Source organism: Xenopus tropicalis, chromosome 8 (genome assembly GCF_000004195.4).
Source record: "Xenopus tropicalis strain Nigerian chromosome 8, UCB_Xtro_10.0, whole genome shotgun sequence".
Taxonomy (NCBI): domain Eukaryota; kingdom Metazoa; phylum Chordata; class Amphibia; order Anura; family Pipidae; genus Xenopus; species Xenopus tropicalis.
In genome coordinates, this window is record NC_030684.2 from 139458037 (window position 1) to 139480295 (window position 22259).

The 22259-nt window shown below is 43.9% G+C and overlaps 1 protein-coding gene across 1 annotated transcript in view; it reads right to left on the reverse strand.

Annotated features, from left to right (window-relative positions):
- Window positions 1-22259, reverse strand: part of LOC100496508 (Fc receptor-like protein 5) — a 297411-nt gene that overhangs the window by 45886 nt on the left and 229266 nt on the right. The window contains 2 exon segments of the mRNA XM_031891836.1: window positions 6404-6679; window positions 6812-7093. Of these exon segments, the coding sequence (XP_031747696.1) occupies window positions 6404-6679; window positions 6812-7093 (558 nt within the window).

A 22259-nucleotide genomic window follows, 5' to 3' on the forward strand; every position in this document is an offset into this window, starting at 1 on the left:
CACAGAGGCATTTAATGCATTTTCCAGGTTACCCCAGTTATGACTGGCTCCTAGTTGTAGACTCTTCCACAAAACGAATTGTAGACCCACATTCACTGGTATTAAAACAGCCTTGTTTACTGTGTGACAATGAGAATAAAGATATATTCTATTCTATTCTATAATCTGTCCAAAGACTGAACCAGCTGCTACTAAAACGTTATACATTCACACCCAGAATCCCTTCCCACCTAAAACTCCATTCAGTGCCTAAATCAATCTACAATTCATTATTTGACTGGTATAGACCCATGCCACACAGCTTATACTGTGTAAATCACCCGCCATATTGGCAAAAATTCAGATCCCAGCTATAAAGAGATGAATGGGATGCCCTGGGTTCTTGAAGCAACTTTGCCCCATTTATATGTTCCCATTTCTTCTTTCAGCTCATATATGAATGTCTTTGTAACATATTACAATGATTTCATATTAATTGTTTCAAAGTGTTCTTACCCGATGTTTCAGTACAAACTGTAAACAAGGTGAGCGGGTCTGTAAATAAACAAAAACAAACAGAATTTTTAGCATAAATACATGGATAACAAGCCTGGAGGTATATAAGGAGGGGAATAAAGTTACATAGTGATTAGGAATCATGAATTAAGCAAAGAACATTTGTTTGAATATTGACTTTAATGTGTTTCACAACATTTTCACCGTTTTGTAGATTTTTTTGTCCGTTTCACAGATTTTTTGACAGATCTGCTCCCATGCAGAATATATAAACCTCTTTGGGATATTTCAAAAAACGCTTGTGGGGGTCATTTATCAACACTGGGCAAATTTCCCCATGGCCAATAACCCATTGGCTTAAAAAAGCCAATCACTGATTGGTTGCTATTGGTTACTGCCCATGGGCAAATTTACCCAGTGTTGAAAAATGAGCCCCACAGACTTTACATTTGTTACATTTGGGAATTTTTTCTAGTTCCTTGACTTTACTAAGTCTGTAAAGGACATTATAGCCGAAAAGTATGTTTCATTACAAAGTATAGAATAAACAAATATATAGCATGATGTTAACCATTCAGTTGTCCAAAGAGATTTGAACATAAATGTGAGATAATTAGGTTTCAACAGGGCAGGTTTGTTCCAAATTACATTTTTTAAAAAGATACTCAAAGTATGGTGATCCAAATTACAGAAAACCCCTTATCCATTAAACTCCAGGTCCCAAGTATTCTGGATAATAGATCCCATTCTGTTATTCTACAACAGGCAATACCAATACCAAGATCACATGATAGGATGAAAACAAAATGAATTCTACTTACAGATTAGAGCCATCATCATCATCATGCACTTTGTGGTTTGACTCAGTAAGTCAGAAGTTCAGTGCTTATCAGTGTATTGTGGTACTGCAGTGACACAGCCGGTATTTCATATACAGAAGTTCAAACACAGGAAATTCACTGAGATATTGGTCACCTTGTCTAGCCACGGCCTCTCTTCTTTCCTCTTCTTATGTTATAACTGCCAAATGCACAATGAAAGCTTTATACAGTATTTCCAGCTACTAACGTTCTATGCCAGAAAGAAAATAACCCCCATTAACTTCAATAATCATACAATAAACATACAAATAAATCATACAAAACAGAAAGGGGTAAGCAATAGTGAAGACCAAAATTGTCTCATTTTGCTTAGCAATACCACCAATACCACGAGTATGAACAGCTGCAGCCTTAACCTGTAGCCTTGTGCCTTTATATGGGCACAGAACCCCTCAGTGACTGCTAATATCCTTATCATTTACAGTAGGGGGTACATTATCCCTTATAATACATGAGTGATACTCAGAGTTCCCTGTATAACTCAGCCTGCAGCCTTGTGCCTTTATATGGGCACAGAACCCCTCAGTGACTGCTAATATCCTTATCATGTACAGTAGGGGGTACATTATCCCTTATAATACATGAGTGATACTCAGAGTTCCCTGTATAACTCAACCTGCAGCCTTGTGCCTTTATATGGGCACAGAACCCCTCAGTGACTGCTAATATCCTTATCATTTACAGTAGGGGGTACATTATCCCTTATAATACATGAGTGATACTCAGAGTTCCCTGTATAACTCAGCCTGCAGCCTTGTGCCTTTATATGGGGGGCACAGAACCCCTCAGTGACTGCTAATATCCTTATCATTTACAGTAGGGGGTACATTATCCCTTATAATACATGAGTGATACTCAGAGTTCCCTGTATAACTCAGCCTGCAGCCTTGTGCCTTTATATGGGCACAGAACCCCTCAGTGACTGCTAATATCCTTATCATTTACAGTAGGGGGTACATTATCCCTTATAATACATGAGTGATACTCAGAGTTCCCTGTATAACTCAGCCTGCAGCCTTGTGCCTTTATATGGGGGGCACAGAACCCCTCAGTGACTGCTAATATCCTTATCATTTACAGTAGGGGGTACAGTATCCCTTATAATACATGAGTGATACTCAGAGTTCCCTGTATAACTCAGCCTGCAGCCTTGTGCCTTTATATGGGGGGCACAGAACCCCTCAGTGACTGCTAATATCCTTATCATTTACAGTAGGGGGTACATTATCCCTTATAATACATGAGTGATACTCAGAGTTCCCTGTATAACTCAGCCTGCAGCCTTGTGCCTTTATATGGGGGGCACAGAACCCCTCAGTGACTGCTAATATCCTTATCATTTACAGTAGGGGGTACATTATCCCTTATAATACATGAGTGATACTCAGAGTTTTTTAATGTGACTGTTTTGCCAGATTGAGATCAGGGCAGTAACATTTATATTTTTGTCATTCTTCAAGCCTGACATGCTTTGGCATGGTTCATTTGAGTAATGACTTCTTTCATGAGCAAGTCACAATAGGGCTGTTCTGCCCCCAATAAGGATTAATTATATCTTAGTTGGGATCAAGTACAGGTACTGTTTTATTATTATAGAGAAAAGGGAATCATTTAACCATGAAATAAACCCAATAGGGCTGTTCTGCCCCAATAAGGGGTAATTATATCTTAGTTGGGATCAAGTACAGGTACTGTTTTATTATTACAGAGAAAAGGGAATCATTTAACCATGAAATAAACCCAATAGAGCTGTTCTGCCCCAATAAGGGGTAATTATATCTTAGTTGGGATCAAGTACAGGTACTGTTTTATTATTACAGAGAAAAGGGAATCATTTAACCATTAAATAAACCCAATAGGGTTGTTCTGCCCCAATAAGGGGTAATTATATCTTAGTTGGGATCAAGTACAGGTACTGTTTTATTATTACAGAGAAAAAGGAAATCAGTTTCAAAATCTGAATTATTTGATTAAAATGGAGTCTATGGGAGATGGGCTTTCCGTAATTTGGAGCTTTCTGGATAACGGGTTTCCGGATAAGGGATCCCATACCTGTACTTGTGTCAAAAAACACTTGTTGCAGATCCATAAAGTTTCACTAAGCCAAATTGCGCTCATCCCCCCTCTACTCATGCACAAGTTGCGTTGGAACCCTGGAGCTCCAACCTCTTGGGTCAATAGTCGCAGCCGACTTGCAGCAAAGGAATCACCATTATGCTCCTTTTCAAGGCACTGGGCACAAATTTTGCATTGTGGGTAAAAAAAAAACACAATTGCCCTTTACTCACTGCACTTGCATTTGTAAATAACCCTTTACTACTTTTTTCTTAGGCTTACAGAAAAACCACATTGCGTACATATCTGCAAGTAAGTTTTATTTGAGTGGGGCTCCTGAAATTTGGCTGAATGGGACCAAATGTAGGTCAATCATTATTTCTATGGTCAGAGCATTTTGCAGCCCTGTTATTTGCACAATATCTAATGGGCAGCCCGACAACTAGGAAACTTGTTGCAAGCACAAAACTAAACACGTCTTTAACACTGTGGTCTGTGGTCTTTTTGGGTCAGGTAGCATTTACATGATTATTGGTAATGTACAGAAACAAGTTGTCTGTGGCTGACACGAGATGGTGCATATAAATAAATATATAGGTATAGGTTCATTCACAAAGCATATGCCGTGCAATTTAGGTCTCAAATCCTTATAAAGGACATTAATGTCCTTAGAGGGGATCTAAACACCATTGGGAAGAACCTTGCAGGAGAACAGTTTTGATACCCAGCAGAAGGTAATCACTACCAGAGGCTATAAGGGCTCCCCAATAGCTATTTTTTTCAGAGACCCTTGAGAAACACAGGGATTAATGTGCCTCTGCTGAATGTGCCCAGAAAGTGAAGTCTGGAGTTCCAATTCCACATGGCTCACTTGTTTACTAAACTGTAGGCACCCTCAGTGTTTGCTTGAGAGAAGCATCAATGGATCCATTGTGATCTCCAAAGTTTCATTCCCTGCAAGTGCCCAGTGTAAGTCAACAGAATATATTGGTAGCACTACGAACATAGAACCAATGTTTTGAGAATCTTACATAGACATATTTTATGCTAGCCTGTGTTAGGTGTATGTACGTATATGTATATATTTATTTATAAAGTGCTACTTATGTACACAGCGCTGTACAGTAGAATTCATTAATACAAACAGGGGGTTATTAAGATAATAATAGATAAATACACAGTATAACAATAAATACAAATAAATACAAGATACAGTTGCAATAAGTTAAGAGCCAAAGACACAAGAGGATGGAGGTCCCTGCCCCGTAGAGCTTACAATCTATATGGGAGGGTAAGAGTCAAAGACACAAGAGGATGGAGGTCCCTGCCCCGTAGAGCTTACAATCTATATGGGAGGGTAAGAGTTAAAGACCCAAGAGGATGGAGGTCCCTGGCCCGTAGAGCTTACAATCTATATTGGAGGGTAAGAGTCAAAGACACAAGAGGATGGAGGTCCCTGCCCTGTAGAGCTTACAATCTATATGGGAGGGTAAGAGTCAAAGACACAAGAGGATGGAGGTCCCTGCCCCGTAGAGCTTACAATCTATATGGGAGGGTAAGAGTCAAAGACACAAGAGGATGGAGGTCCCTGCCCCGTAGAGCTTACAATCTATATGGGAGGGTAAGAGTCAAAGACACAAGAGGAAGGAGGTCCCTGCCCCATAGAGCTTACAATCTATATGGGAGGGTAAGAGTCAAAGACACAAGAGGATGGAGGTCCCTGCCCCGTAGAGCTTACAATCTATATGGGAGGGTAAGAGTCAAAGACACAAGAGGATGGAGGTCCCTGCCCCGTAGAGCTTACAATCTATATGGGAGGGTAAGAGTCAAAGACACAAGAGGATGGAGGTCCCTGCCCCGTAGAGCTTACAATCTATATGGGAGGGTAAGAGTCAAAGACACAAGAGGATGGAGGTCCCTGCCCCGTAGAGCTTACAATCTATATGGGAGGGTAAGAGTCAAAGACACAAGAGGATGGAGGTCCCTGCCCCGTAGAGCTTACAATCTATATGGGAGAGTAACTTACAGACACAAATAGGCAAATATAAGTGCTGTAGGTCACAGTGGGTGTACACATTTGCCTTGGTTCCAGGAAAGGTACTTAGGAAAGCTTTCCCCAATCAGCTAAATATGGTTGGTCTGATTGTAATGAATTTAGAATAAATAGAACAAAGAAATCTCTATACATTCTACTAGACTTTTCTTTATTGGAACATATGGTGAATACTGTATATACTACATTCATGAATCATTGGGCAATAACATTGCTGTTAATTTTGTAATATATCTATTGCAGCATTATAAGAGAATGGATCATCTCATGGCACTATCAAGGTGCTAGGATAGGGTTTCCAATAATAGACATTGAGGATTTATCCAAAGTCACAGACTAATCTCCCACTCTCGCTGGAGTCTTTATGTGGTGACAGAGCAAACATACTGTCCAGATGAAGACAAGAGAAGACAATATCAGTCTCAGGAGATTCAGCCGGAGCATGTGGTGGGGTCTGCCTGAAACCAAAAATATTGATTCTCATCAGAGTAAATAAAATATTATATTCTAGTCTCAGGTGCAGTAAAATGCCTGATCTTTTTAAATACTTTATGTTTGCCTCCCTCAGTATCCATGGATATTTATATTGGCATCATGAAATGAAGTGACATTCAATATGTGCTTGTGTTCTCCGGCAGACAGAGCCACTGCCTGATGAGGAGTCTCCTGTGGTCAAAGGAGGTTGTTTCTACAAAGGTTGATAGTTGAAGTAGGTTTCTCCATACATGGTGAGTTTGGAACCCTGTGTTAGAACAGGAGATCTACCCTTCTATCCACCTTTATATAAATAATGCCAAAGCATAACATGCACATTTCTTGGCACAATGGAAAATTTAAACAAACTGTTGGGTGATTTCTTTCACTGTTTTTATAAAACTAGGGACATGGCAGTGCAATTGTAGGTCTGCTCACTGCTCACCCTGTATGTGGATATGCGCCATGTTGCTCCCCTTCCTCACACTGCCGGTTGGAGTTTGTACCTCACAGGTATAATTCCCAGAATCCTCCAGCTGAGCTGAGGGGACTCCATATTGGTTGGATAAACTGAATCCCTGCACATTGTGCCCATTTCTGTAGAAAGCAAACTGCAGCTCTGTAGTCTCTCTGTGTGGGCGGAGCTGTGTGTCACATGTTATGGTCATGTGATCGCCTACCTGATCTGGGCTCACTTGGATTTGTGGGTAAGGGAAGAGCTCTTAAAAAAACAGAAATATATATTCATAATGCTATGGATTCCATTTTCAAATCTTACAGTCAATACTCAATAACAGTGAGATTACTTAAATATAACCAGTCTAAATGATTTTTTTTAATTGTTTGTACTCACCCTGAATATGGATCTGTGCCTCTCTGCTCCTCTTCCTCACACTGCCGGTTGGAGTCTGTACCTCACAGGTATAATTCCCAGAATCCTCCAGCTGAGCTGAGGGGACTCCATATTGGTTGGATAAACTGAATCCCTGCACATTGTGCCCATTTCTGTAGAAAGCAAACTGCAGCTCTGTAGTCTCTCTGTGTGGGCTGAGCTTTGTGTCACATGTTATGGTCATGTGATCTCCTTCTATCACCTGATCTGGGCTCACTTTTATTTGTGGGACAGGGAAGAGCTCTGCAACAAATAACATCCATCTCATGGATTATTATATATGACAAAAAAACTGTTTGATTGTGTAGGATATCACTATGTTATTAAAGGTAAGGGACCTGTTACCCAAAATGCTTGGTACCTTTTCTGGATAAGGGATCTTTCCATAATTTAAATTTAATGTAACCCTTTCGCTGCTAAGCCCGTACAGCATACCTTCTTGAGCAGATAAAGTTTTCTCTCTGCAGAGGTAGCATGTATCACCTGTGCAGAGAGTCAGGAGCAATGAAAACCCCCTGGGCAATGAGCCAGGGGGGCTGTCATAATGGTCCTGCAATACGATCATCACAGGACTTACCTCCAAGCAGCAGATGCGATTGCATTGCGTCTACTGCTTGTCCTGCTCCTTCCTTCCCCCAGCACTGCCCACTTACTTCCTGCTGCGCAGGACTCGGAACAGAGGACCCTCCAGGACCTCCCATTCAATCCCTGTGTCCTTCTACCTCCAGAGCAGGTAAGTGGCCTTTATTTGTGCTATTACACACACTTACATACATTTACACGGATTTAAACACACACATACAGCACACAATTTAGCACAGGTTTTTTTTTGCACACTTTAGCACACTTATAGACACCCTTATACATACTTACACACTGTCACACAACTTTTAGATGTGTACACACATGTATACACAAACACTCACAAACTTTTTTTTTTTACTTATTTATTTTACCCCTTTGTCTTTTGTTTTTCTATAAAAACAGTTTGACAGCATGACTATTGGATTAGGTATTTTACATTTTTCATGGTCTCTGTATAGTTAGGGGGGTTACGGCACATAATACGCTGACAGGGGGCTCTGTATAGTTAGGCGGGGTTACTGCACATAATACACTGACAGGGGGTCTCTGTATAGTTAGAGGGGGTTACTGCACATAATACACTGACAGGGGTCTCTGTATAGTTAGAGGGGGTTACTGCACATAATACACTGACAGGGGTCTCTGTATAGTTAGGTGGGGTTACGGCACATAATACGCTGACAGGGGTCTCTGTATAGTTAGGGGGGGTTACGGCACATAATACACTGACAGGGGTCTCTGTATAGTTAGAGGGGTTACTGCACATAATACACTGACAGGGGTCTCTGTATAGTTAGGGGGGGGTTACGGCACATAATACACTGACAGGGGTCTCTGTATAGTTAGAGGGGGTTACTGCACATAATACACTGACAGGGGTCTCTGTATAGTTAGGGGGGGTTACGGCACATAATACGCTGACAGGGGTCTCTGTATAGTTAGGGGGGGTTACGGCACATAATACACTGACAGGGGTCTCTGTATAGTTAGAGGGGGTTACTGCACATCATACACTGACAGGGGTCTCTGTATAGTTAGGGGGGGTTACGGCACATAATACGCTGACAGGGGTCTCTGTATAGTTAGAGGGGGTTACTGCACATCATACACTGACAGGGGTCTCTGTATAGTTAGGGGGGGTTACGGCACATAATACGCTGACAGGGGGCTCTGTGTGCAAAAGCTGAGTTGGCAGGCGAGAAATCCATATGCGCTATTTTCATTTTGGGGTCAGTACATACCGCAGACTTTGGTATATCTATGCATATTGGGCATCAAACTGTTCAGTGGACCCCTGGCGTTCGTATTTAGGGTGTTTTATTTGGTTACTTCCTGAAGTACAGATGGACACATGAGAGCTGCCTGTTATCTACATTCGTTTTTCTAATAATACAAATATTTGGTATAAATGCAGACCGAGATTTAGACAATGTCCTCTTGTAACATGGTGTACTGTGCCCCCTTGGGATATTATGCTAAGCAACTCACCCACCATGGTCACAAAGTAGATCTCTGTCAACTTTCACCTTAGATATGATTAAAATGAAACATTTTATTTTCAAGCCATGCACAATTTCCACAAAAATCTCACACCTCTTGACAGTTAAGGTTTCCCAGGTCACTGAGCTCCAGCCTAATGCCTACTTCCCTGCTCCTTGCCTCTTGGTACAGGGATGCTGTATCACTTAACAGACTTTCAGCATAGGAGGCAGCCTGGCATCACAGATGTACTAGGCCCTACATACCATAGTCCCTGTCTCTCTGGTTCTCTAACTGGCTGAATACCGCCAGGACACTGGTCCCTTACTTTCTCCTTGTTGGAGCCTCAGCTGCTCATCTCTTTTAATCTACTGCTAACTCTCACTGACTGCAGTGAGCATCACAGACTTCTACTATTACTTTTAGTGATGAGCAAAATTGTTTACCAGGCATGGATTTACGGCGAATTTCTGCAGATTTGTTTTGCAAAATGGACGTAAAAATTTGCTTTCTTCATTGGCCAAAAGAGGGAGAGGCCCACTATACCTCCCTTTTTATAGCTTCCTCCAGGGCAGGGATCCCCAACCTTTTATATCTGTGAGCCACATTTAAATGGAAAAAGTGTTGGGAAGCAGCATAAGCATGAAAATAGCATGAAAATCCCTGGAGGTAGCAATAAGAGCTATAATTATTAGCCCCTATGTAGTCTGGCAGCCTATAGAATGCTCTGTTTGGCATTATACTTGGTTTTTATGCAACCAAAATGTCTTCTAACCAGAAATTCAAAATAAGCACCACTGGGAGCAACATCCAAGGGGCTGGGGAGCAACATGTTGTTCATGATCCATTGGTTGGGGATCACTTCTCTAGGGCCCCCCCTTCCCCAGAGCACCCCCTAGTGTACCAAATCCAAAGATCTAGAAGATGGCACCTGTGAAATCTACTGTGATGCTCGGCATCTATAGAGCAGGTTTGCCAGACAGGGACACTTGTCCTTATGGGGAGGGAGCAGGAAGAAGGGACAATAGAGGGCAGTCTATGGGGGCTAAACCTCATGTATTAAAAGGGTAGTTCACCTTAAGACCTAGTCTTAGTAGCCTTTCATTTGTTCATCATTTTTATAGTTTTTGAATCACTTGCCTTCCTCTTAGCAGCTTTCAAATGGGGGTCACTAACCCCAGCAGCCAAAAAGAAATTGCTCTGTGGGAGATACAATTTTACTGTTATTACTTTTTATTATGTTTCTGTCCATTCAGGCCCCTCCAATTCATTTTTCAGTCTCTCATAAGTGATGAGCAAATCTGTCACATTTCGCTTTGATGAAAAATTGTGAAAATTGTGAAAATTTTGCTCATCACTATCTCTTCATTCAAACAATTGATTGGTTAATTGGACCTACCAACCAGATAGCTGCTCCCATTCATACTCTGAATTACCATTACTGTGTATCTTCTGGGGATACCATCACATGATACACAGTCCTCTTCCCTTGGTGGCACAGTGTTATAGATTTATCCCATTAACCACTGTTGGCTTGAGTTGTAGCACAAAACTGACTATAAATCTATTCATTGTTATATTGCTTGTTCTCATTTACTCACAATTTACATACAAAAATGTGTGAGTGACACATGCAATACATCTGGTGGGTCTTACCTGAGACTGAAATGGTATGATGGGCTTTAGCAATATAGACAAGGTTACCAAAATCTATTTCTTTTGCACATCTGTATGTACCAGACGCAGTAACATCCACTCTCCCTATCTGTAACTCAGAGCCACTGACTGGGGACCCAATGGCCTTATTGCCCTTGTAAAATACTGTATCTCTTGTATCATATCCAGGCTGACTGTGGCACCTGAGAGACAGGAAGTCCCCTTCATGAACAGCAGGGGGCGCCTGCAGGATGAGCAGATCTGAAATAAAAGAAACATTGCATCATCTGTACGCACATTTCTTTTCTAAATCTAAAGAACTATTTTCACATATAAACTTTTTCATTTACCTGGCATAACTTCCATTCTAACAGGGGCACTTCTCTCACTGGCACCGGCCTGGCACTGGTAATCCCCACTGTCTGTCTCTCTGGCAGGCTGAATGACAAGTCTCTGCTGATCCCCAGGTATCTGATATTCATCCCTGTACCAGGAATATCCCAGGTTCCCTTGGGCAGTAGGAGCCACATTACAGCTCAGAGTTACAGACTCCCCTGGGAATATTGGGGTCCAGTTTGGGGAGAGGGAAATCCCAGGTCTCACAGTTATTCCTGCAGACACAGAGTTTATACATCAGTTACAATGTGTAGGAGCTGTTGAACTGTGACATCAGTTTACTTGTGTCCCTCTCTGCAATCCATACCACAATCATTGCAGTACTGTGTAACTGATGTATAAACTAAACTCTGGATTGTGGTATGGATTGCAGAGTGGGACACAAGTAAACTAATGTCAGAGTTCAGTACAGTTTTGGAAAGTACACATTCTGATGAATTCAAAATAGGTAAAATTATTTCTCTACACATGGAAAAAGCTATGCTAAAATCTGTAATGTCCAGTTGGCAGTCATATTTCAAGTGCGATGATAAAACCTATCAATTGCTTTGCATTGTACCATTGTTTCCAAAAATATATGGTATTCTAGGGGTCTCTGTATAGTTAAGGGGGGTTACAGGACATAATACTCTGTCGAGAAATCCATATGCGCTATTTTTATTTTGGGGTCAGTACACACCACAGACTTTGGTATATCTATGCATATTGGGCATCAAACTGTTTAGTAGACCTTAGGTGTTCCTATTTCGGTTGATCTGCCTTTGTACGCAAGAAATTATGTGAGATAAATGCGGCAAATTGCAACATTTTTATGCGATTTTCTGAAACATTATAAAAACCACTAACTTTAGGAAAGCTTTGCAGATTGGTACTTTGAAGTAGAAAGGACTCTTAAGCCATGTTGGATTTGTCAGAATGTGTACTTTTCAAAAATATATGGTATTCTGGGGGTCTCCGTACAGTTAGGGGGTCTTACGGCACATAATGCACGGTCATTGGGCTTTTTTTGCAGAAATTGAGTTGCCAACTGAGAAAATTCCTAAGCACTATTTTCATTTGGGTGGCTTTGTAGACCAAATACTTTGGTAAATCTTTGCATATTGGGCATTAAACTGTTCAGTAGACCGCTGGCATTCATATTAAGGGTGATGTGTCATTATATGTAAGAAATGTTAAATAAAAGATAAATGTGGCAAATTGCAACAATTTTAGGCCTTTTTTAGAAAAGTCATAGAAACCATTAACTTTAGGAAAGCTTTCCAGATTGGTACTTTGGTGTAAAAAGTCTTCTTTACCCATGTTGGATTTGTCAGAATGTGTACTTTCCAAAATTGTATGGTTTTTAGGGGTTACCCTACATTTCTGCAGCTTCTACCCAACACATCTACAACTGCCATGTGTTTATGAATTAGGTAAAGGCAAGCCATGAAATTAGTGTGCACAAGGTATATTTTGGGGTCTCTAAGTCCCATGTGCTTTGATAAACCTATGTACAGTGGGCATCAAACTGTTCAGTAGACCTCTGGGGTTCATATTTAGGGGGTTTTATCTTGGTACCTAATGACTTGTAGAAAATAAGATGCTGCATAGTGGAAGTTTTGAGGTGATTTTTGGAAAGGTCATAAAAATCATCAAAATCATCAAAATCTTTGTGGCTTGGTACTTTGGAGTAAAAATAAATGGGTACCCATTTTAGATTCGGGGGAATGTGTACTTTCCAAAAATATATGGCTTCCTGTGGTGAGCTTACTATTTTGTAGCATTATCCCACATAAAGCATGTAAATGTGTTGATTTTGCAGGAGCTAAAATGACATAAATTACAGTACATATGGGGGTATATTCACATTGGGGCCCCTACATGCCACATACTTAGTTAAACCTATACATATTAGGCATCGAATTGTTCAGTGGGCCCCTGGCATTTAAATTTAGGGTGTTTTATCTTGGTACCTAATGATACATGGGAGATAAGATGCTGTAAACTTGAAGCTTTGAGAGGATTTTTGGAAATGTTATCAAAATTGGCAAATTTAGGAAAGCTTTGCAGCTTGGTACTTTGGAGTAGAAAGGCATGGGTACCCATTTTAGATTAAGGGGAATGTGAATTTTTCAAATATGACTTTCTGGGGTGAGTGTATTTTTTTACTAGCTTTATCCCACACAAAATGATGTAAATGTGTTGATATTGTAGAAGCTGAAATGACAGAAATGATAGATCATATGGGGGTATGTTCACATTGGGGCCCCTACATGCCACATACTTAGGTAAACCTATACATATTGGGCATCAAACTGCTCAGTTGGCCCCTGGCATTCATATTTAGGATGTTTTATTTGGTTACTTTATGACCTGTAGGAGATAAGATACTATAGACTGGAAGCTTTGGAGCGATTTTTAAAAAATTTCAAAATTTTGATAAAAACCAATAACTTTAGGAAAGCATTGCGACTTGGTAGTTTGGAGTAGACAGACAGTTGTGCCTATTCTGTATTCCCCAGAATCTGTTCTTTCTAAAAATGTATAATTTTCGAGGATAAACCTTCTGTTAGTGGAATTTTTGGCCTTGAAATCTAAAGTATGCAGCTTTGTGAAGCAGTGCTTTGGAAATTTGTTAGTATACTGCTGGGAGTTTTTGACCTATACAAGTGAGACTTTCCAAATCAATTGTATTTTTGTGCATAAACTAATTTTTGTTTCTAGTATGTGTGTTTATATTATGGAAAATATTTTTTTTTTCACTTTTTAGACATTTAGAAGCCTATATCTTGTTACAGTGCAAAATGTTCAAAAACTGTCTGGCAGTAGTCCTGCTTTGTCCATATGACTGGCAGTGAAAGGGTTTACAAAGGAAAACCCTTTCTTGGCACACTCACTTCTTTGGGCTGTATACTTGCTTATACAGGAAATTTAGTTCCCTTTGCAATAGTGAAAGGTACTGGGAACAGGGATTTTAGAGCAGTGCTGCCACCTAGTGGACACTGAGGAGCACACCTTAAGGGGAATTCCACTTGGAAAAATAATTAGCACTCACTTTGCAGCAAGGATAACTTTATATAACCACTGAAACAGAATAAAACAACTTTATGGATAACTGATTATCCTGCCCTGAGGAACCCGTGCAGTCTATCCACTCCTGGCACAGTCTCTGTAGGTGCCCAGTCCCAACTTGGATCCGGATAGACCCCCAACCCTTTTATTCAGTTCAGTCCCTTCCCCAAGAGCTTTTAACCCCCCCCCCCAGGTAGCACTATCTGCCCCAGAGTCCCTTCCCCTTTGGAAAGGTGGCTACTCCCACGTAGCAAGCAAGCGAGCAATACCTGTCCTCACCACCAGGGGAGACACATGCAGAGATTCCACAGAGGACTCTGTAAGCACCAGCAGCCCCGCAGCCTTCTCTCTTGCAGTCTGAACTCACAACAATTGGTACTTGTACTCACTCTGGATCTCTCTTGCAAAAGCTGGCAAACCAACAGGGGCTCATTTTATAAACTACTGGGCCTGATTATTGGCTCCAAACCTAGGCACCCCTCCTCTCTCCCAACAGTGCACTGGGGCATTCAGCCAATCGGATTCCTCCCCAGTCTGTAGCTAGGCTGGATGATGTCACAGACAGAAAAACAGGGGAAAGAGTTCTCTGATCCCCTACAATACCTTTCTCGGCCTTCCTGCTGCTGACTGGCATTGTCTGCTACATCCAAGATTATTATCCATACCTTCCCATAGGTACTTTTCCATCATGGATTTGCCTAATGCCCCATTAAGGGTATAAGTGGCTGCATATTTTTAAACCCCAAATACAAAACATTACAATTTGTCAACACTGAACTCGTCTATCACTTAGCCGCCCCAGTCTACCTGTTTGTCCAGATATCCCTGCAAAGATGCCACATCCTGGATGGAATAAATAGAGCTGCAAAGTTTTGTGCCATTTGCAAACATTGATATATTACTTACAAGACCCTCCCTCAAGCCATTTATGTACAAAATAGAGTGGATCCAATACAGAACCCTTGCAGGAGCCCACTCCTCCTGGTAACGAATGTACCGTTGCCAATCACCCCTTACAAATCATTTTTTAATATTTCAACCCAAGCAATTATACCATCCCTCTTTATAATATACTACAAATATTTCATATATTAGAAATCATTCTTACCGAAGGTTTCAATAAAATGTGTTGTAAACAGCAGAAGGGTATCTGTAAATAAACACAATTATTTATCAGCATAAATATATAGATAATAAATGTTAGCACTGTATATAAAGCAGGGGAAATAATGATTATATAGTTATTATGATTATTATGAGTAGCTATAAGCTAAGCACTTAAATTATTGGCATAAGATTATTTCACCCACAGTCACCTACAAGTGACTTCACACTTTGCTATAGGCCAATTTCACCACCCCAGCTTTCTTTTTTGTTATATTATTCTTTGACAGACATTGCCATAGCAACTATAGCCATTTTAATATAAAATTGCTGGATCGAAATGTATATCAAAGAATATAGTTGTTTCTTATTATGTTTTAGCCAAAGCCATTTATGGACGTGTAAGCTTATGGTAGATTAGGTATTCGGGGTACCATAAACCACACCAATGTTACCCACAGGGTCAGACTGGGCCGCCGGGACACCGGGAAAAATCCCGGTGGGCCCCGGCCCTAGTGGGCCCCAGCGGCCCAGTCCGACCTTTGCCAGCGCTCCCCCTACTGACTGTTCCTCCCCGACGCGTTCAATTTATATGCGCTCGGGGAGGACGTCAGGCGGGGGCCCTGCGGGGGGTTAGGGGGACCCCTAGGGGGGGTTAGGGGACGCGGCTGGGGCACCTGCAGGGCCCACTTACTGGAAGTAACGCCAGTCGTAAGCATGTGGCCCCAGAAGTGACGGCACAATTCGATAGTACTGACCAACACGACTGGAAATTGTGCAGAACTTTGGGAAAAATTGGGAGAATGTCATGGGGGGCCTGGGAGACCAGGGGGAAGAGTTGCCAAAATAGGGTAACCCCCAAAAATATATAGGGGAGTTGGCAGCTCTGTATATGTATGTTACAGCATAAAAACAAGCTCTTTACCTGATCCATTTTTAAATGAATGTTTGAATTTAGTACAATTTTGCTTGCTCCATAATGGGGCTCTGTCTTCTACCAGGTACAATACATACTTTATTATTTAAAACTTATTAAGTTTTATATAAAAGTTATTATTAGATCATTTCAGTACCAAGAACCTATAGAAGGTTACATTTCTGGAGGAAAAGAGAATAGACTGTACTTACAGGTTAGGAACGTGACCATGATGTGCCGTAAGTCGGTAATGAGCTCCTTCTTGTACTGCATCAACACAATCTTTGCAAGATTTTATATACTGTATTTTTAAAACAGGAAATTCAATACAACTTTGGCCACAGTGTCCTGCCCCAAATTTCCGTTCTCATATAAATGATCAAATATGCAATAAGCAAGTACAACTTCAGCACTATATAGCCAGACTCTAAGGCAATTTTGCCTAATTTCCACAATGAAGAAGGGATAATAATGTAGTAACTTGTAGTGATGAGCGCATCTGTCCCATTTTGCTTCCCCAAATTATTCACGAATCTTTGAAAAGATTTTTTGACCTGTGCAATTTTTTTTTATGTGGGCGGTGGTGTAGGGGTTTCTCCCAGGACACAGTCCCACACTCCCCTTATGGAGGAAATACCCTTTCCCAGTTCAGTCCTGGCACAGTCCCTTCCCCAGAGCTCTTTCCCCAGGTAGCGCTACCTGCCCCAAAGTACCTCTCCCTTTGGAATAGGCAGTTGCTCCCACGTAGCCCCGAGATACACCTGCCCTCACACAGGGACACACACAGGAGACTCTATACCTTCCCTCAGATGGATCCCTCACTGGGGACTCACACAGGGACACACACAGGAGACTCTATACCTTCCCTCAGATGGATCCCTCACTGGGGACTCACACAGGGACACACACAGGAGACTCTATACCTTCCCTCAGATGGATCCCTCACTGGGGACTCACACAGGGACACACACAGGAGTCTCTATACCTTCCCTCAGATGGATCCCTCACTGGGGACTCACACAGGGACACACACAGGAGACTCTATACCTTCCCTCAGATGGATCCCTCACTGGGGACTCACACAGGGACACACACAGGAGACTCTATACCTTCCCTCAGATGGATCCCTCACTGGGGACTCACACAGGGACACACAGGAGACTCTATACCTTCCCTCAGATGGATCCCTCACTGGGGACTCACACAGGGACACACACAGGAGACTCTATACCTTCCCTCAGATGGATCCCTCACTGGGGACTCACACAGGGACACACACAGGTGACTCTATACCTTCCCTCAGATGGATCCCTCACTGGGGACTCACACAGGGACACATACAGGAGACTCTATACCTTCCCTCAGATGGATCCCTCACTGGGGACTCACACAGGGGCACACACAGGAGACTCCATACCTTCCCTCAGATGGATCCCTCACTGGGGACTCACACAGGGGCACACACAGGAGACTCTATACCTTTCCTCAGATGGATCCCTCACTGGGGACTCACACAGGGGACACACACAGGAGACTCTATACCTTCCCTCAGATGGATCCCTCACTGGGGACTCACACAGGGACACACACAGGAGACTCTATACCTTCCCTCAGATGGATCCCTCACTGGGGACTCACACAGGGGACTCTATACCTTCCCTCAGATGGATCCCTCACTGGGGACTCCCACAGGGACACACACAGGAGACTCTTTACCTTCCCTCAGATGGATCCCTCACTGGGGACTCACAGGGACACACACAGGAGACTCTATACCTTTCCTCAGATGGATCCCTCACTGGGGACTCACACAGGGACTCACACAGGAGACTCTATACCTTCCCTCAGATGGATCCCTCACTGGGGACTCACACAGGGACATACACAGGAGACTCTGTACCTTCCCTCAGATGGATCCCTCACTGGGGACTCACACAGGGACACACACAGGAGACTCTATACCTTCCCTCAGATGGATCCCTCACTGGGGACTCACACAGGGACACACACAGGAGACTCTATACCTTCCCTCAGATGGATCCCTCACTGGGGACTCACACAGGGACACACACAGGAGACTCTATACCTTCCCTCAGATGGATCCCTCACTGGGGACTCACACAGGAGACTCTATACCTTTCCTCAGATGGATCCCTCACTGGGGACTCACACAGGGACACATACAGGAGACTCTATACCTTCCCTCAGATGGATCCCTCACTGGGGACTCACACAGGGGACTCTATACCTTCCCTCAGATGGATCCCTCACTGGGGACTCCCACAGGGACACACACAGGAGACTCTTTACCTTCCCTCAGATGGATCCCTCACTGGGGACTCACAGGGACACACACAGGAGACTCTATACCTTTCCTCAGATGGATCCCTCACTGGGGACTCACACAGGGACTCACACAGGAGACTCTATACCTTCCCTCAGATGGATCCCTCACTGGGGACTCACACAGGGACATACACAGGAGACTCTGTACCTTCCCTCAGATGGATCCCTCACTGGGGACTCACACAGGGACACACACAGGAGACTCTATACCTTCCCTCAGATGGATCCCTCACTGGGGACTCACACAGGGACACACACAGGAGACTCTATACCTTCCCTCAGATGGATCCCTCACTGGGGACTCACACAGGGACACACACAGGAGACTCTATACCTTCCCTCAGATGGATCCCTCACTGGGGACTCACACAGGAGACTCTATACCTTTCCTCAGATGGATCCCTCACTGGGGACTCACACAGGGACACATACAGGAGACTCTATACCTTCCCTCAGATGGATCCCTCACTGGGGACTCACACAGGGACACACACAGGAGACTCTATACCTTCCTCAGATGGATCCCTCACTGGGGACTCACACAGGGACACACACAGGAGACTCTATACCTTCCCTCAGATGGATCCCTCACTGGGGACTCACACAGGGGCACACACAGGAGACTCCATACCTTCCCTCAGATGGATCCCTCACTGGGGACTCACACAGGGACACACACAGGAGACTCTATACCTTCCCTCAGATGGATCCCTCACTGGGGACTCACACAGGGACACACACAGGAGACTCTTTACCTTCCCTCAGATGGATCCCTCACTGGGGACTCACAGGGACACACACAGGAGACTCTATACCTTCCCTCAGATGGATCCCTCACTGGGGACTCACACAGGGACACACACAGGAGACTCTATACCTTCCCTCAGATGGATCCCTCACTGGGGACTCACACAGGGACACACACAGGAGACTCTATACCTTCCCTCAGATGGATCCCTCACTGGGGACTCACACTGGGGACACACACAGGAGACTCTATAACTTCCCTCAGATGGATCCCTCACTGGGGACTCACACAGGGACATACACAGGAGACTCTGTACCTTCCCTCAGATGGATCCCTCACTGGGGACTCACACAGGGACACACACAGGAGACTCTATACCTTCCCTCAGATGGATCCCTCACTGGGGACTCACACAGGGACACACACAGGAGACTCTATACCTTCCCTCAGATGGATCCCTCACTGGGGACTCACACAGGAGACTCTATACCTTTCCTCAGATGGATCCCTCACTGGGGACTCACACAGGGACACACACAGGAGACTCTATACCTTCCCTCAGATGGATCCCTCACTGGGGACTCACACAGGGACACACACAGGAGACTCTATACCTTCCCTCAGATGGATCCCTCACTGGGGACTCACACAGGGACACACACAGGAGACTCTATACCTTCCCTCAGATGGATCCCTCACTGGGGACTCACACAGGGACACACACAGGAGACTCTATACCTTCCCTCAGATGGATCCCTCACTGGGGACTCACACAGGAGACTCTATACCTTTCCTCAGATGGATCCCTCACTGGGGACTCACACAGGGACACACACAGGAGACTCTATACCTTCCCTCAGATGGATCCCTCACTGGGGACTCACACAGGGACACACACAGGAGACTCTATACCTTCCCTCAGATGGATCCCTCACTGGGGACTCACACAGGGACACACACAGGAGACTCTATACCTTCCCTCAGATGGATCCCTCACTGGGGACTCACACAGGGACACACACAGGAGACTCTATACCTTCCCTCAGATGGATCCCTCACTGGGGACTCACACAGGGACACACACAGGAGACTCTATACCTTCCCTCAGATGGATCCCTCACTGGGGACTCACACAGGGACACACACAGGAGACTCTATACCTTCCCTCAGATGGATCCCTCACTGGGGACTCACACAGGGACACACACAGGAGACTCTATACCTTCCCTCAGATGGATCCCTCACTGGGGACTCACACAGGGACACACACAGGAGACTCTATACCTTCCCTCAGATGGATCCCTCACTGGGGACTCACACAGGGACACACACAGGAGACTCTATACCTTCCCTCAGATGGATCCCTCACTGGGGACTCACACAGGGGACACACACAGGAGACTCTATACCTTCAGTCAGATGGATCCCTCACTGGGGACTCACACAGGGACACACACAGGAGACTCTATACCTTTCCTCAGATGGATCCCTCACTGGGGACTCACACAGGGACACACACAGGAGACTCTATACCTTCCCTCAGATGGATCCCTCACTGGGGACTCACACAGGGACACACACAGGAGACTCTATACCTTCCCTCAGATGGATCCCTCACTGGGGACTCACACAGGGACACACAGGAGACTCTATACCTTCCCTCAGATGGATCCCTCACTGGGGACTCACACAGGGACACACACAGGAGACTCTATCCCTTCCCTCAGATGGATCCCTCACTGGGGACTCACACAGGGACACACACAGGAGACTCTGTACCTTCCCTCAGATGGATCCCTCACTGGGGACTCACACAGGGGCACACACAGGAGACTCTATACCTTCCCTCAGATGGATCCCTCACTGGGGACTCACACAGGGACACACACAGGAGACTCTATACCTTCCCTCAGATGGATCCCTTACTGGGGACTCACACAGGGACACACACAGGAGACTCTATACCTTCCCTCAGATGGATCCCTCACTGGGGACTCACACAGGGACACACACAGGAGACTCTATACCTTCCCTCAGATGGATCCCTTACTGGGGACTCACACAGGGACACACACAGGAGACTCACACAGAGGTAAAAGCATCCTCCATCAAGTAAGCAGACCTCTCTCTTTATGGTCTGAAACTCAATGCAAAGCAGAGTACAGGGCTGGTTACTCACAAAAAACACCACCAATGCACCTTTAAAAGTGAAGAAAATATAAAGCACTGAGGGATGCCAAACATTAAGCACCGCCCAATGACTGAACCTGATTCCCAGCCAGTGCTCCTGTTAGCAGAAAGCTGCACCAGCCCAGGGTACTTCCCAGCAAGCACCATGGAGCGATCCTCTTGCAAAAGATTTGGCTGAATACTGCAAATAAGGATATAGACAGGTTAAAGAGAAACATTTTCAACTTCCATGATTATGTGACAGAAAATTACGTGATTTTTTTGGATTCGGTTCGGCAAGAGGCATGGATAGGGTTGCCACCTTTTACCGTGGCAGTGGGGCAGGGCGTGGGCTGGGCTATGACATAATGGGGCTGAGCTATGAGCCGATCGCCACGTCAATCTGAAAGAGTCCTGCCCGATTTTCGAAACTGAGGAAACTGGACAGACGGTTTTGACCCTACCAGCCCAGGTCAAAACCAGACATGTGGCAACCCTGGGCATGGATTAGGTTGAATCCAAATCATTCTGAAAAAGGCTGAATCCCAAACCAAATCCTGGATTCGGTGCATCCCTAATATTAACCCCTGTAAGCATTAAACTATGTAAGTGGGAATAAATACTCAATACGAACAGCAGGTCTTAAACATTTATAACAAGTAATACACATTTTCACACCAACAGCAAGTGTTAAAGGTAATGTTAACACTGATTGCTCAACCAAACTTTCTGCTTTTCCACTTCTCTTGCCTTTAGCAGGAAAGGAGAAAAAGTGCCCCAGGGGGTACACCTCTAAGCAAAGTACTGCTTTATTTCATTTACTGTGAATTCAATGTTTAGGTCCTCAATGGGACGTTTATCAAGGTGTGCAGATTCTTCTGCTGATTTTCATCTATTTTTGGTCCTGATTATTATTATTATTATTATTCTTGACCCTGATGGGGCAAGTTTGATCCTTA